This window comes from Euprymna scolopes, chromosome 10 (assembly GCF_053919585.1).
Source record: "Euprymna scolopes isolate OS-2025 chromosome 10, ASM5391958v1, whole genome shotgun sequence".
NCBI classification, from domain to species: domain Eukaryota; kingdom Metazoa; phylum Mollusca; class Cephalopoda; order Sepiida; family Sepiolidae; genus Euprymna; species Euprymna scolopes.
Genome location: NC_136491.1, coordinates 64,353,238 through 64,367,881, shown reverse-complemented (window position 1 = coordinate 64,367,881; position 14,644 = coordinate 64,353,238). Strand labels below are relative to the sequence as shown.

The following is a 14,644-nucleotide window of genomic DNA, read 5'->3' as shown; positions in this document are numbered from 1 at the left end:
ACAAAACCCAAGTGTTTTGAGGATAGACATTCATAATCATTCTGAAACGTCATTTTATTTTGTTCAAAGGAACGCAGCATTATTATGGGGTCTTTGTAACACTTGACACTTGACATTTATAAGCACAAAATCAAACATTTTATTTTATTTATAACTTGAAAATTATAGAAATTAAACAATAAGAATGGACATGTTAAGAGGTTCAGGGCTTGGAGCAAAAGTACTCAAGAGTTCTAATTCAATCCCAGGAAACACAGAGTGACTTAAGGTGTTTATAGACAATAAATTTAATGAAAATTATTCCAATTAATGTCACTTTACTTACACTTCTATTCAATCTATGTTGAGTACATTTTGAAATGAATTAAAGGTAATATAAGAGGTAATGTGATGTTATGGCTTGGGTACAAAAAGACATAAGGTTCCTCATTCAATGGTCGGGCAACATTAGGTGTTCTCAATATCAAATAATTTACAAACCTGGGTACAACTTTACTATAATGTGTCGTCTGACCAAATCTTGTATTTTCAAACTAAGGCATTTTAGGGAAAAAACATTACATACTTACATATCATATTGAAATTAGTACAGATGTGCTCGAGCTGATTTTCAGACAAGTGTGCTATATATGGAGAAGGAGTAAGATGGCCGACCTGAAAGATAGCGTTGTTAGATTCTGCACAAAGCAACTTAAACGGTAGAATGCAATTATGTCCCCCTGATTTTGATCTTCTAAAGGGTTAATTTACAATAAAAAAAAATATTTGTACTTGTAATTATTTTTCTATTGGACCATTTTTCATAATTTTTGGGATTTATATTAATTCTAACATGATACATAAATAATAATGTTTTTCACTAAAATCCATTTTTTTTTTCAAAGTCACACTATAGTCAAGTTGCACCCTAACCTAAATAAAATAACTTATCATTGCATTAATTGCTTTAGTGCCAAGAAAAAAAAATCAGTTGTCCATTGTTGTTATTGACTGTAAAGTGGACAGATTCATGAACCATTTTCTCGTAGTTTCCAGATGCATTTACTTATTTTCTTGTATCTCTTACCTCAGACATACTTTCAGCAGATTCTTCTTCTTCACTTTCTTTCTTTTTCTCATCTGGAAAGAATTTTTCAAGTATTTAAAATAGGATCAAAAAGCAACTTCAATAACAATTTAATAGCATTTACATGTCTTTCATGATTTACATTTCATATTACAGATAAAGAATGAGAACATGCATTTTATGTCAATCTACTGTGTACCCAGACAGAAAACACAATATCTAGTTTCTTGTGTTCAACATATTTCAGAATAAACTCTAAACCAAAGATAAAGTGCCTCTTCATAGATGAATTGCCTTAAATTGTTAACCCAGGTGTTGAATATTGATGGGGTGCAGATAAGAACTGTGAATTATTCAAGGACACCTTATAGCAATGTAAAAGTCAAGCGTCAGGTTTAGCAGGCATGGAAACTGAAAAAGCACATGAGGAAAGATGTCATCAACAAAGGCAAGATTTTTATAAGAGGGGATTAGGGTCAATGCATAAGATACAAAATATGGTCTAAATATGAGTAGATAAAGTTAACAGCAATTGTCTCCCATCCCTCATTAAGCTGTCTCCATTTGTATTAAAAAGAGTTCTGTTCTTTGTGTTAAGTTCTTAGAGTGATCTCCCTTGCTGTTGTGGATTGTTGATCAGAAAACAAGAAGTGGAGGCTTTGATAAATGACCAGTGTTTATGATTAGAATTATGTGAATAGTAAATCAACATGGTAGCAAAATCTCGAAACACATCTAAATGAAGAATGGCTTCTTTTACAAAACACTCACCCATTTTTGTATACTGAATGGAAGCAAGATATACACATGCGATCTATATTTATAGACGTGCCTTACGAGAAGCAGGTTATCGAACACTGATAAATAATTCTTATTCTGATGTAAAAATATACAATCTCGTGAAAGTTACATTAAGCACATGGCAGTGTTGGACTCGTGGACTGGTTCTGAAGAAATCTGGTTTAATGTATTCTTTAATACATTAAATGACATAAGTAGTTGATGGAAACTTAAGTCTAATAGAATATTTTATTTTGGAGATTGAATGGACACTAGAGGATGACCTCCAATCCGTAGTGGAATGGGGACAAAAATGGTTGGTCACATTCAATGCTGCTAAGACTAAGCTTGTTTCCTTCAATGACTACAAGAAACCTTCTCTACCACCAATAGCAATGGCCAAGAACACATTACCTGGAAGTACTTCTTTTAAACTCCTCGGCCTAACGTTTACAGGGAATATGAACTGGAATAGATGCATTGAGAGCATTGCCAAGGCTGCTGCAAGGAAGGTTGGCTCCCTCTACCGTGCTAGAAAACTACTTACGCCTGACAGTATCCTATACCTCTATAAGGCAACCATTTGCCCATGTATGGAGTACTGTTATCACATCTGGGCTGGTACATCTGCTGCTTGTCTCTCGCTCCTGGACAGGGTTCAAAAGAGAGTCGCCAACCTGATAGGTCCTGAACTGTCATCTAGGCTTCAGCCTCTGTCCCATCGACGAGATGTTGCATCCCTCTGCCTGTTCTACAAATACTTTAGTGGTGAATGCTCTGACAAACTGCAAACACTTGTACCTCCCCGACGTAACTACCCCCGACAAACCCGACAAGCTACTAAGTCTCATCCCTTTACAGTAGAGATCCCTAGGTGCAAGAAAGCCTTTTACTCCAATAGTTTCTTCCCCAGAACTGCGGGTCTTTGGAACTCCCTTCCGGGATTCTGCTTTCCCAACTGCAATGATATGCAGAAGTTCAAGTGTAATGTTAACAAACATCTTTCTACTCATCTCCCTACATAATAACCCCGCTAATTAAGTCCCTGATAGTAGCCCCCTGCTGCAAAGTGGCACTGTGCCTTGTTTGGGGTGAAAATTGAATAAGAGCTATTAAAACAATTAAATTTCTTGTAATAATAGTGGGTATAAAATGCTATAAGGGATTATATTGGGATCGATGTCATCAAATGATTTACGTCTGTGATTAAATCATAAATCAATGAAAAGTGCAGGAATACTACTAAATTTTAAAAATGACAACTGCTGTATATTTGGCAGATATCTTAAATTGCAAATCATAACTTCTAAACTAATGTCCAGAAGTTGTAGTCTGCCACGAACTAATATGCTTTTGAAGGTGAAAAAAAATGCACCAAGCATACTTACATTGTGAGACTTTAAAAGTATTTTCTCAAAATAAAAAAGGAAGATTGAGAAATTACAGTTCGCTCATGCATCTTAAGAGAAATGAATAGCTTTGGTTAAAAGCAGTAATGTATTTCATCACAAAGAATTTCACAATCAGATCAAAGATGTTTGCAAATCTTGTTCAGTTTATCAGAGGTTTAAAAGACTCTCCCTCAATCAGTTGTAGGATTGGTTCTTGGCAACAGGTGTAATGATAATGTATGTTTAGAATTAAAACAATATCAGCATAACCAATGCTGGATTCTGCACCTAATTCTGCACTAGATACTTTGCTGCCAATTAAGACTAAGAAGAGAAAAGAAGTTATGTAATATATTTTTAATCTTATTTTGGAGCTCCCAAACAGCTTTTAAGTAACAATGGAGGAGCGTTAATAATGAGGTCTACCAACAGCCATAGAAAGTACATTCAGCAATGGAACTGTGGAACGTCACAATTTGTTGCCGAAGCAATGGAAAAAACATGAAAAATATAATCCAAAAATAGCTTTGGTGTTGTTGCAAAAAATGTATTTCTAAATCATTCTGGATACAGTTAAAATGAGCTTGTATTTAGATCAAATATTAACACCTTGTTAGCTTGAAATGATAGGTTATGGAAATTATAACCACCAGTTATATGGTTAGAATAAATTTAAATGCCCTACATGCAGTGAATAAAAGTTTCATGGAAGCCGAATCAAGTGAAAGAATTCAGAGAGCCTGTGACTTAGATGGATAAAGAATTTGTGACCAAGTTTTCAACCAGTTATGGTCTTTGGTATGGTTTCAAGTGAGGGACACATCATGCCACCTCAAATCTTCGAAGTTGGCTTGGAAGTCAACACCAAAGTGTACTTCGATGTGCTGAAGAGTGTGGTGATCCCCTGGTGCAATCAGGTGGCCACTAGCAGACCTTGGGTGTGGCAGCAGGACTTGGCACTAGCCCACAAGTTGAAAGAAACCCAGGCTTCAGAACGAGTGCTATGATTTTGTACCCTTCTCTTACTGACCCCCCCCCTCCTCCTCCTGAACCTGCTGGACTACTTCTTTTGGTCATACACCGAGAACATCACCAACATGACCTCCTACAACACCAAGGATAGCTTGATCACAGTCATCCACCAAGTATTTTCCGAGCTCCTGCCAGGGCTTGTGGAAAAGACATGCTCCCAGTTCCGGACCCGTATCAAGGTAGTGAATGAGGCTGAAAGCAGCTCCATTGAATAGATGTCAGCTCTACTTTATAATTAAGTCACCTGAATTGATTTTTAAAAATAAAAATGTTAAAATAAAGCTGTAGTATTGTTTTCTTTAGTGCAACAAATTTATCATTCCACCATGTAGAATATAAACTGAAAGGAAGGAGTGGAAGAAAGGAATGATTATGAGAACACAACCAAAGGCAACAAGAATACATAGCCATTGGTTAACCAAAAGCAGAGAATGAAAATTCTCGTCACATCAACTGAAATCACGTTGGCCAATGGAGATAACTTCCTTAAGTAACAGAGGGAACATTTAGTTTTGCTTATTTCTGAACAAGATGTGATTGATGCAAGGGAAAGAAAATTGGAAAATAAGTGCATGAAGTATATGAATGTGTGACATGAGGCAAAAATATACATCAACAAGACAAGGATAACAGAAAAATCTGTTAATGACAAAAAGATAATGAAGACTCAACTTGTTGAACATAGTTATAGAAGGATTAGAGAAGATATGTAAAATTAGAAAGCATGAAAGTGGAACATTTAAATTTTGGAGATTGAATGTTAAGCAAACAAAAACTGGATCATTAATCTTCTGCTATATCTTAAATAGACAAAGAAAGGAAGATAAAAAAAATGAGGAATTAAGTCAAGAGAATTTAAAGGAATCAACTGATCAAATGATGTCGATATCCACCTAGATTCAACCAAATGTATCAGTGGACGTGTGTAGAATAAATAATATTGGAAAATCTTCAAAAGAGAAGTTCCTCTTTGAAGCAAACAAGTCAGTTAAATCAAAGTTCTGTATCTTTTCACCTGCTTGTGAAATTTTTGAATCTGAATATTATATAGTATTCAGATACCAGTTTAAATGATGGTTTTATCTTTGTGGAAAAATGAAAATGGTTATTATATGCTGATCCTCAAAAAAACTTGACTGTAATAAATAGTGCATTAGTAAAGCAACTGATGCTGGTATGTTGATAGCTGCTATGCTTCAGGAGATATTCAGACTACTTAAATTGCCTAAAATTCTTTGTAAAACACACAATGTGTTTCTGGTAGAAACTTTAAAGTTGTCAAATCTTATAAGTAACTGAGTTTGAGAGATGATGTAGCCGGATTGAGGAAAATGTTGGTAAAGTAAATTCAAACTAAATGGATCAAGGGTTCAAGAACCGGTCGCAAATTGTCTGATGAAGATGTGAGCCTCTTCTGAAATTCTCAAACTTGTTATAAAGACTTGTTTTACTTTTGTTATTTTATTTTTTTTAATGGAACTGTAGTCTTCATAAGACATTAGCAATGTTAAGTTTTCTTTTTGTATTATGATAAAAAGAGTTCTGCTCTTTGTGTCGAGTTCTTGAGTTATCTCCCTAGCTTGTTATTGTGAATTATTATTGACTGGAAAACAAAGATCGAGGTTTTGATAAATGACCGTGCATCTGTGGTTTATGTGAAAAACAAATCACTCTCCCCATCTCATCATATTAATACAACAAATAAACATTGCAATCTGTGTTGATTAATCAAAATTTTCTGGGAGTTCAGCTACAAGAAACCTTCATTCTGACAGCATCAAGATAGCTTCAAGAGGATCATAAGGATTTATAAGTATTAATTTTATTATAACTAGTTGGAATAGCTAGATACAAAACAGTGGGACATCCTTGATCTTTTAAGAAGCAAGAGTTCAGACTTATATAATCCAATATTTATTTTTAATACTGCTAGGTGTCAAATTGAATGCTATAATTCAATTTTAGGATTAAATTCACACTAAAGGTTTTAAAATGATGAAAATATGTTCAAATTTTCAGAACAAACATTTTAATGGGGATGGGGGGGTCATTTTATGTTAAATTCATAAACAAAACTGATCTCCCACTTTAAATTCTAAATTAAACAAGTTTGTTTTGTTTCTTTCAAAATCGCCTAAAAACAGTAGAATCTCATTTTTTGAGGAGAGGTATGTGTGTGAAAAGTGTTAATCTACAATAACTTTTTTTCATGTTGAAAATATAACCCAATATGTTTTAACTTAATTTCAGAAAACGGATGCAAGTGTGCATGTGGAGGAGTCAATGAAAGCAGGAAGTAATTCTTTGATGAAATAACCCTAATCCTTTCCATCATAAATCATTTGGAGTATGTCAAAATTTACATTTCCAGAAAGAGGGAAGCAAGAAAAAAAAAAATAAATTGAGACAAAAAAAGCAAAATAAAATTGAGCCAATGGAGAAATCAGCATATTTTGAATATATAAAAATAAGCACATTTAAGTGGAAATCCCACTTAAAAAAAACAAAAAACAAAACAAACAAACTTTAACAAAAAACAGATCTCACATCTGTGGAGCAGTGGCTCGGTTCTCACAAGTTTTAGCAGATAACAAACAGGATCCTGAACAGAAGAATGTCATCTATCCCAATCATTATCAATGGACTTGAGGTAATCTCGTCAGCATCTGACAAAGCCAAACTCTTTGCTAAGAACTTTGCAGCAAATTCTACTCTTTGCGATTAGGGCAGTGTACTCCTCCCACATTCCTTCCTGTGACAGAAATATCTTTGCGTGATATTGCCAAGCTAATCAAAAATCTTGATTCTAGTAAAGCAACTGGCCTTGATGGCATTCTAATTATAGTGCTCAAAAAGCTTCAACCAGAACTAATTCCCATACTTAAAAAACTGTTTAAATGTTGTCTTAAGGAAAAATGCTTCCCAACACCCTCGAAAACCTCAGTCTCCACCGTATTCAAAAATTCCAGAGATCGGTCATCTCCCTTTCAGTACAGACTAATCAGTTTCCTGTGCATCATGAGTAAATTGTTGAAATCTGTTAAAGAGGTGGTTAACCACCTCAGAAAAAATAAGTTACTTAGCGGCATGCAATCTGGCTTTTGTTTTGCTAGATCTACAGCTGATGTACTAACTGTAATATGTAGGATTAGTGAATCTCAATGGTGGTTTCGTTTCTAGAGCAATTGCACTTGACATATCAAAGGCTTTTGATAGGAATGGCATAAAGGTCTGCTCCACAAAATCTCCAGTCTTGGAATTGCTGGAAATGTCCTCTCAGTTATTAAATCATTTCTCTTTGATAAGTTTATAAGAGTAGCAGTTAATGGAAAGAAATCAGAAGCTCATGGCATCAATGTTGCCATCCCTCAAAATTCCACCATTCTATTGGCCATTCCAACACTTCAAAGGCCAAGATCTTTCTGATTCTCTCTCTTCTGATCTTGAACATGTGATGCAATGGGGAAAGAGGTGGCTGGTTAATTTAAATGCATCTAAAAACCAAGCTTCTCTCTTTCCACCAATGCTCTGGCCCCAACTGAAATGAATGGCTCACGTCTTAGGGAAGCATTACGTTTTGATAACCTTTACCCCTGATCTGAAATGGAGCACATACATCAAATCTGTTGCCAAGGTTGCTTGAAAGATGGTTGCATCATTGAACCGCTCCATTGGATATCTCACTTCTGAGGTGTAATCCTTTATCTGTATAAGAGCCAAGTATGTCCTAGAATGGAGTACCGTTGCCATATCTGGGCAGAAGTTTCTCGGACCACCATCAACAAAGTTCAAAACCGGCTTCAAAACCTGGTGGGTGATACTCCTTTCTCTTCCCTGCAACATCTTTCCCACAGCTTGTCTTTGCTCTATCATTATTTTCATGGTGATTGCTTGTTTGAGCTCCAATCTATCCCCACCTCTTATCAAACTTTCACAAAAATACTATGCACAATTCTCCTCAAATCCTAAATCTAAATATGGATTCCATGAACTAAGCTTCTTTCCTGGAACTGTACACCTGTGGAACTCAGTTCTACTGGCCTACTTTCCAACTAACTACAATATGGTTGTCTTCAAGTCTAATATAAACAAGTTTTTATTTAGCTGCTCTTTAAATAATCAAATTATACCAAGTTCCCATTACTAACGATTACTACACTATTATCCTTATGACTACCATATACTCATTAACCCTTATTCTCGAGTGGTTTCGGACCTTGATAAAGTGGGGGAAAAAAAAAAAAAAGAAAGGATTTTCATGCATATTATATTACATTCCATGTGAAAAAGTTATATTCGATTAAAGATTTTTTAAAAATTATATTTTATTGAAAACAAAAAAAAAAATTTAAAAAGAAACTTCCTCATATTTAATTCCATAAAAAAGATTTAGGTACTTTCACAAAAGAAGTTATGTTGAAATTATAACATTATTATTTAGAAATCCATTCTTAACATAAGAATGGGAGGGTGTTTTGTAACTATTCTGTACTTTCACCTAACAATTTAATAAACAAAAGATAGCATAAAACTTGAATTCAACTTAAAAATACTATTAAAAAAATAGCATAGTACCTTCTCTGCATTAGTACCAAGATTTAATATTAAACTTAATAATAACCTACAATAAAAAAAAAATCCTTAAAATAGGCCACTGACCTTTATCACTTTTTTCACCTGAAGCCAACCACAAAATAGTTTTTTCCAGGCACCATTTATTTTCTCGCAGTAGGTCTCGAAGTTCCTACATGAGAAAATACAGAGTAAAAAAAAAAAAAAAAAAGCTACATATTAATCATGTATTTGATGGATTAAATAAAAACAATGTTACAATTATCTGTAATTTGTTTTTCTTATTTCTTGCAATATATATATATATATATATATATATATATATGTATATATTAAAACTATTTTCAACAAATCGAATTTATTTATGTAAATCAGACTTTTATTAAGCCAAAATAAATATTTTTAAAAATTAAATCCATCTATTCTCAACCCTAATCCAATCTGATAAAATTCAATTATCAATAATGAGAATGGGCGTTATAGGTGCGAAATATAAAATATATATATATGATGCTAATGCAGGAGTTTGTAAATGCACTAGAAAAAAATAAAATAAAAAAAGAACCAGCAGAAGAAATAAAAAAAAAAAAAACAATTAAAAGAGTAGGACACTGCCACTGCTGATTTTGCATTATTAAACTTGATTAATGTAGAGGAGAACTGAACACAGATTATGAGAGCTTTCCATCACTCATCATCTGGTTGTGCTAACATCATGGATCTCAACTATCTCACACCATCTCACTATCCTTTATGCATGTACTTTGCATGTACTTTGCCAGTTGCTTGGCACAAGTTCTCTCCTCAATGAATTGTATGCTTGTTTTGGCACCCAGAAAAAAAAACATTACTGATAATTTTATCTTTAACCCTCCCTTCATCTACAATGATCAGGAAATTTAGTTCTTTCTGAATAATCTGAGAAAAGTGTCTGTAGAGTTGCTCCTTTGTTGTCTTCAAATGTTGAAAGGAGTTCATTTTTGAATACACGTTGTCAAGTTTTTTTTTTGTTTTTTTTTTTATTCATTAACTATTGTAAACGTTAAGATGCTATTTCCAGAACGGATTTAACAATCGCTTCAAAATCATTTCAGGAAGATCCAGATTGCTTCCACCTATGTCCAGTTCAGGATTCGTAAATCCTGTTTGCAACTTTGCAAGTAAACTCATCAACATTTTTTAGACATGAACCATTTTGCAAGGAGATATTTCCATGTTAATTCAAGAGAATTTCTTTGTCTAAAAATTCCCAATGCAATTTGCCATTTCTTCAAGACAGTGTAGTAACACTTCTGTTGCATCAATAAAAATTGCCAGGTCATCAGCATAACCTGTATCAGTAATTGCCTCAGCAGGATATTGCCACATACCAGTGTCAAGCCTCTTTCAACTAGTCAACTGACATACAAAGGATGTAGTTGGCATATTATGAAGAGATAGTTATTATGAAGAACACTAGCAATGACCTAGAAGAATTTGGCATTTCTGTAAGGTGATTGCACCACAGACTGGATTCTGCTCTATAAAATTATTACAGCATTAACTGGGATATCATGTTAAAAGAATTTCCTTCGTTTTATTTACATCAATTAAATCAAAAGCCTGAGAGAAATCCACAAAACAATAAGGCTGTCTTTAAATTTCTTTCATGCATTCCTTCCAGAATTCTCCAAACCATTAAGATTCATATAGACATTGACCTGGTTTTGCAAAAAACACATTCATTCTAGCAATATCCTTTTCATTTTCCAACATGAAACAAAATTTTGTTATCATTCAATAAATGACATTTATTTCAGTATTTAACTAACTTTTCATTGATAAAAAAAAAACAAAAAAACAATCTTGAGGATTATAGTTAAATCAGAGAAACAAATTTATAGATTTTAAGATGATCACTTAATTTTACAAAATAGTTTTGCAAAAAGTTTATTGAAATTACAACTTCAACAAAGCTACTTTTATGTAAATCTTAAGAAAATACTAACAGAGTGAAATTGATTGCAATGAAGATGCACATACCTCCCGCGAGAAAGCTGTAAAAGCGTCTGATAAGAAATCTATTCTTTCTTCAATGGTCCGTGAATTGGGCCCTTGTGATTCATTATCTGAAGACATGCTCTCCATGGGAACGGACACTTCTGCTGTGTTCTTATTCTTCTCACCACTATCATCACTGTCTTTACGTTTACGTTTCACTTCTAAGTATTTTTTTTTTAATTAATAGACATAAATTCATATTAAATAACAAAAAATTAAAAAAAATTTAAAAAATCAAAATGTCAAATAAAAATAAATCAATCACATTTAGTAAAAGTGAAAACAAGCAAAACTAACTTTTAAAGTGATCAGAAGTAACTGTAAAGAATCTAAGGATCAGATTGTTTGGTTAACTAAAGTTCAATTTTTTATTTTTTATTTTTCTTCCTTTGAAGATTGTAATGCCGGGTATGGGGCAGCCAAACCAGCTGCCAACATTGCCCCGCTTTTTTATTGAAACCAACTGAGAGCTCTTTTTAGTATCCTCGCTGTTCCCTTAAGTGCAATTATATATGCCCCCTCGAGTGCTCTAAAAATGCTTTGGATGAATCAAATCAATCACAAGGATCTAACAGGTTCAGTATCATAGCAACTGAGATGACAGTGTTTACTCAGACAATATTTTGAATGTTGATTTTCTTAATACTTAGAAAAGTTATTTTATGTCCAAATATATTTCATGCTATAAAATAGTACCTTCCTTCCTGTTTTTGTGTGCAATCATTAATTCAAAACCACAAAACATCCTTGCTTCTACATGTTACAACATAAAATATTGTTAAATATAAAATATAATACAAACATTTTATATATGTTTATATATATATATATACACACACACACACAAGATTCACTCCTAAACTAATTAACCAATCATTATAAATTTGGAAACACAGCCACTAGGCATAAGGGAATGAAAACCCTTCAGATACCTCTCATTTTTGTGAAATTTTAACCATGATTATTGGACATCATTCTGATCAAAATTAGAGTTGGAATCTAGACAAAGTTTAGTCTAAGTATATGTTGACTTTAATCTTTGATACACAGGTCCTGTAAGTGTGCATATATATATATATATATATATATATATATATATATATATATATATATAAGTTTGCAATGTTTATATTATGCGTAGTACATCTTTGCACTCAAAGTAGGTATCCCAAACTAAAATTTTATTTTCATCATATTTAAAAAAATTAATGTGGTCATATAGATTTTTGTAAACCATAAACAAAAGAACCAAATTTATTTTGGTAGCTCAATTAACCATCAAGTTATGATCGTTCAAAGTTTATCGGAAAGTTGAAAATTTGCTATCATGGTTTAGAAGTCAAATTTTATAGTATATAACTAAAAATGTAAGCTACTAACAAGTGAAAAATCCTTATAAAAGTAATGTCATCTTGTGGTAAATGAAAATTAATACTAATGAAAGCAATAATTATTAGATGAAACCAACCTAAACACTAGGCAAAATCCCACTACCAATGGGGAAAAAGTGCAAATATGACACGGAAATGCAACTTTGACTGTTCATATCAATTTCATTTCAATAGGTAATATATTGAATCTTCTTAGTATGATCCATAACACATTAGAGATCAAGATAATTTTTTCTTTTAATTATAAATTGATAAAACCACTCAATTGTAAAAGCAGTCGAACAAACAATTTGGTAAAAAGGGCAAAAAAGGGTTAAAAAATGAGTCAAAAGTATACGTTACTGAAATTGCTGTAAAAATGTAACCGTTGGAAGTAGCTTAAAACTTTGCAACTTTATTAATTTTTGGGTGAGGGATTCAAAAAAATGTTTGCTTTGTTTCTAATAACAATACTTTTTGCCACAGAAATATTTTTACTTTGGCGAATTTAAACTTGCCAAAAAAAGGGCTGACAACAATAAGATTTAGAAATTTGTTATACAAAAAGTCACAAGTCATTTTTTTCAAGCATTGAAAAACTTTCAACTTAAAAGTAAACAAGACATTTTATAGGCAGAGGTCTTACTACAATTCCTTCCTTATTGATTTTCTCTCAGAATTCTTTCATAAGCTTCTGCTATGGTAGATATATCAAGAACACTAAATCCTACCATCAATTAAAACTGGCATTACCTCAAAACCCCATCTGTAAACAAATGTTGACTATCTGTAATGTCATCTGACAAAGGTCATTGAAAAAAAATCTTTTCTACCTTTGGTTTGCAATAAAAATTTTATTACAGTGCCGGATGCAGATATAATTTCAATGACTTGGCCAATGTAAAAGTTGGTGTCATAGTAGACAGCAAACCGTTGCCCTTGATGCTCATAACTGAAGATATCCTGAGATGGTTCTTCATCACAACTGCAGGAGTTATCTGAATGTTCAGCAGATTCACTAAGGGACTTTTTTGTTGCTTTGGAGGTGGAAATGAATCAACTGGATTTCTTCTCAAGTAGTCAGAGAGAGCAGCTTCCAGTTGAACTTTATTTCCACTGGTGTTGATTTTGACACCTAACACAACCTTGAGATATCTCAGTTCAAGTTTATCAAAAACACTTAATAGAACATATACGTCTCGGGGGGGGGGGTACTCCTACAGCTTATTGCCAAAAATGAAGATGCCATTTTTTTTTGTGCACCTGTCATTAAAATCTGAGGGAGAAATCAGTATTTTAAAGTATGACCGAAGCATGAAATAAATAACAAAAAAATAAAACTAGATAATGATTTTTTTTTTTCATTTAAATTAATTTGTTGTTGACCCTTTAAAGTTGCTTTAATTTAGAAAATGTTTCATTAAAATTATTTATTTGTTCGGAAAACCCCTATTTTATAAGAATCTAATGTTGCTTTCATTACAAAATTGTTTTATTAAAATTATATTTTCTTACGCAAACTTTTCAATAAATGTTTTTACAATTATATTTTGATAAATTTTTATACAGTAAATGTTTTGGTTTTCAAATGGCGCTCGCCCAGTTTAGACAATTATGAATATGTCATTTTCATTTTCTGTTTTTAATAATAAAAATATATATATGTTTCATGAAAAACTTTCACTTTTTCAATAATTAAATGGAAACATTTTCAATTAAACAAGTACCTGGATATATGTTCTCTTTCACTTTATTTACTTTTTTTCATAGTTATTTCCGGAAGTAATTAATAATTAGTTTAATTTTTTTGTTATTTATTTCTAACTTCGGCCATAGTTTAAAATACTGATTTCTCCCTCGGATTTTAACGACAGGTGCGCGATAAATTGTAGAAGTACCATCTCGGGAATTATTAAATAAACAAAACAAAAAAAAAAAGAAGTGATTTTTACAGTGAAACTAATTTTCATTTTCACGCCACGTGCACAAAACTCAACTATATTTTCAGTTCTTATTTTTTAAGTAATGTACATTGTAATTAAAAACTAATTTAACAAAATCTTCAAATTTATCAAAAACGCCCGATAGAACATAAGAGAATTAAATAAGTAAACAAAAAAATCTAGCACATTTAAAATGAAAAAAAAAAAAAAAAAATTTTTTTCATTAGTCACACGCAACTAAATGTTTTTTTGGTTTAAAATGTAGACAGTTTAATTTTTAAAAGATAATTTAACAATACTGAAGTTTATCCAACCAAAAGAATATAAAGCAAAGAACATATGAAAGTTTGAAAGATATAGAAAATAAACTGACATTATTTTTTAAATTGTAAATTTTCATTTCTTTTATTGATGCACTAAAAATATTATTTTAAACAATAACTTTCTTTA

The 14,644-nt window shown here is 32.3% G+C and overlaps 1 protein-coding gene across 3 annotated transcripts in view; it reads right to left on the bottom strand.

Annotated features, from left to right (window-relative positions):
* The window catches only part of LOC145286021 (SWI/SNF-related matrix-associated actin-dependent regulator of chromatin subfamily A containing DEAD/H box 1-like), a 148,180-nt gene that overhangs the window by 98,769 nt on the left and 34,767 nt on the right, over positions 1 to 14,644 (bottom strand). For 2 of the 3 annotated variants that reach the window (XM_080134639.1, XM_080134641.1), the window contains exons 4-6: positions 10,864 to 11,042; positions 8,929 to 9,013; positions 1,067 to 1,119 (exon numbers count right to left, since the gene is read on the bottom strand). In XM_080134639.1, coding sequence (XP_079990765.1) covers positions 1,067 to 1,119; positions 8,929 to 9,013; positions 10,864 to 11,042 — 317 coding nt within the window. The remainder of the gene's footprint in view (positions 1 to 1,066; positions 1,120 to 8,928; positions 9,014 to 10,863; positions 11,043 to 14,644) is intronic. The other variant, XM_080134640.1, reaches the window with a different exon arrangement.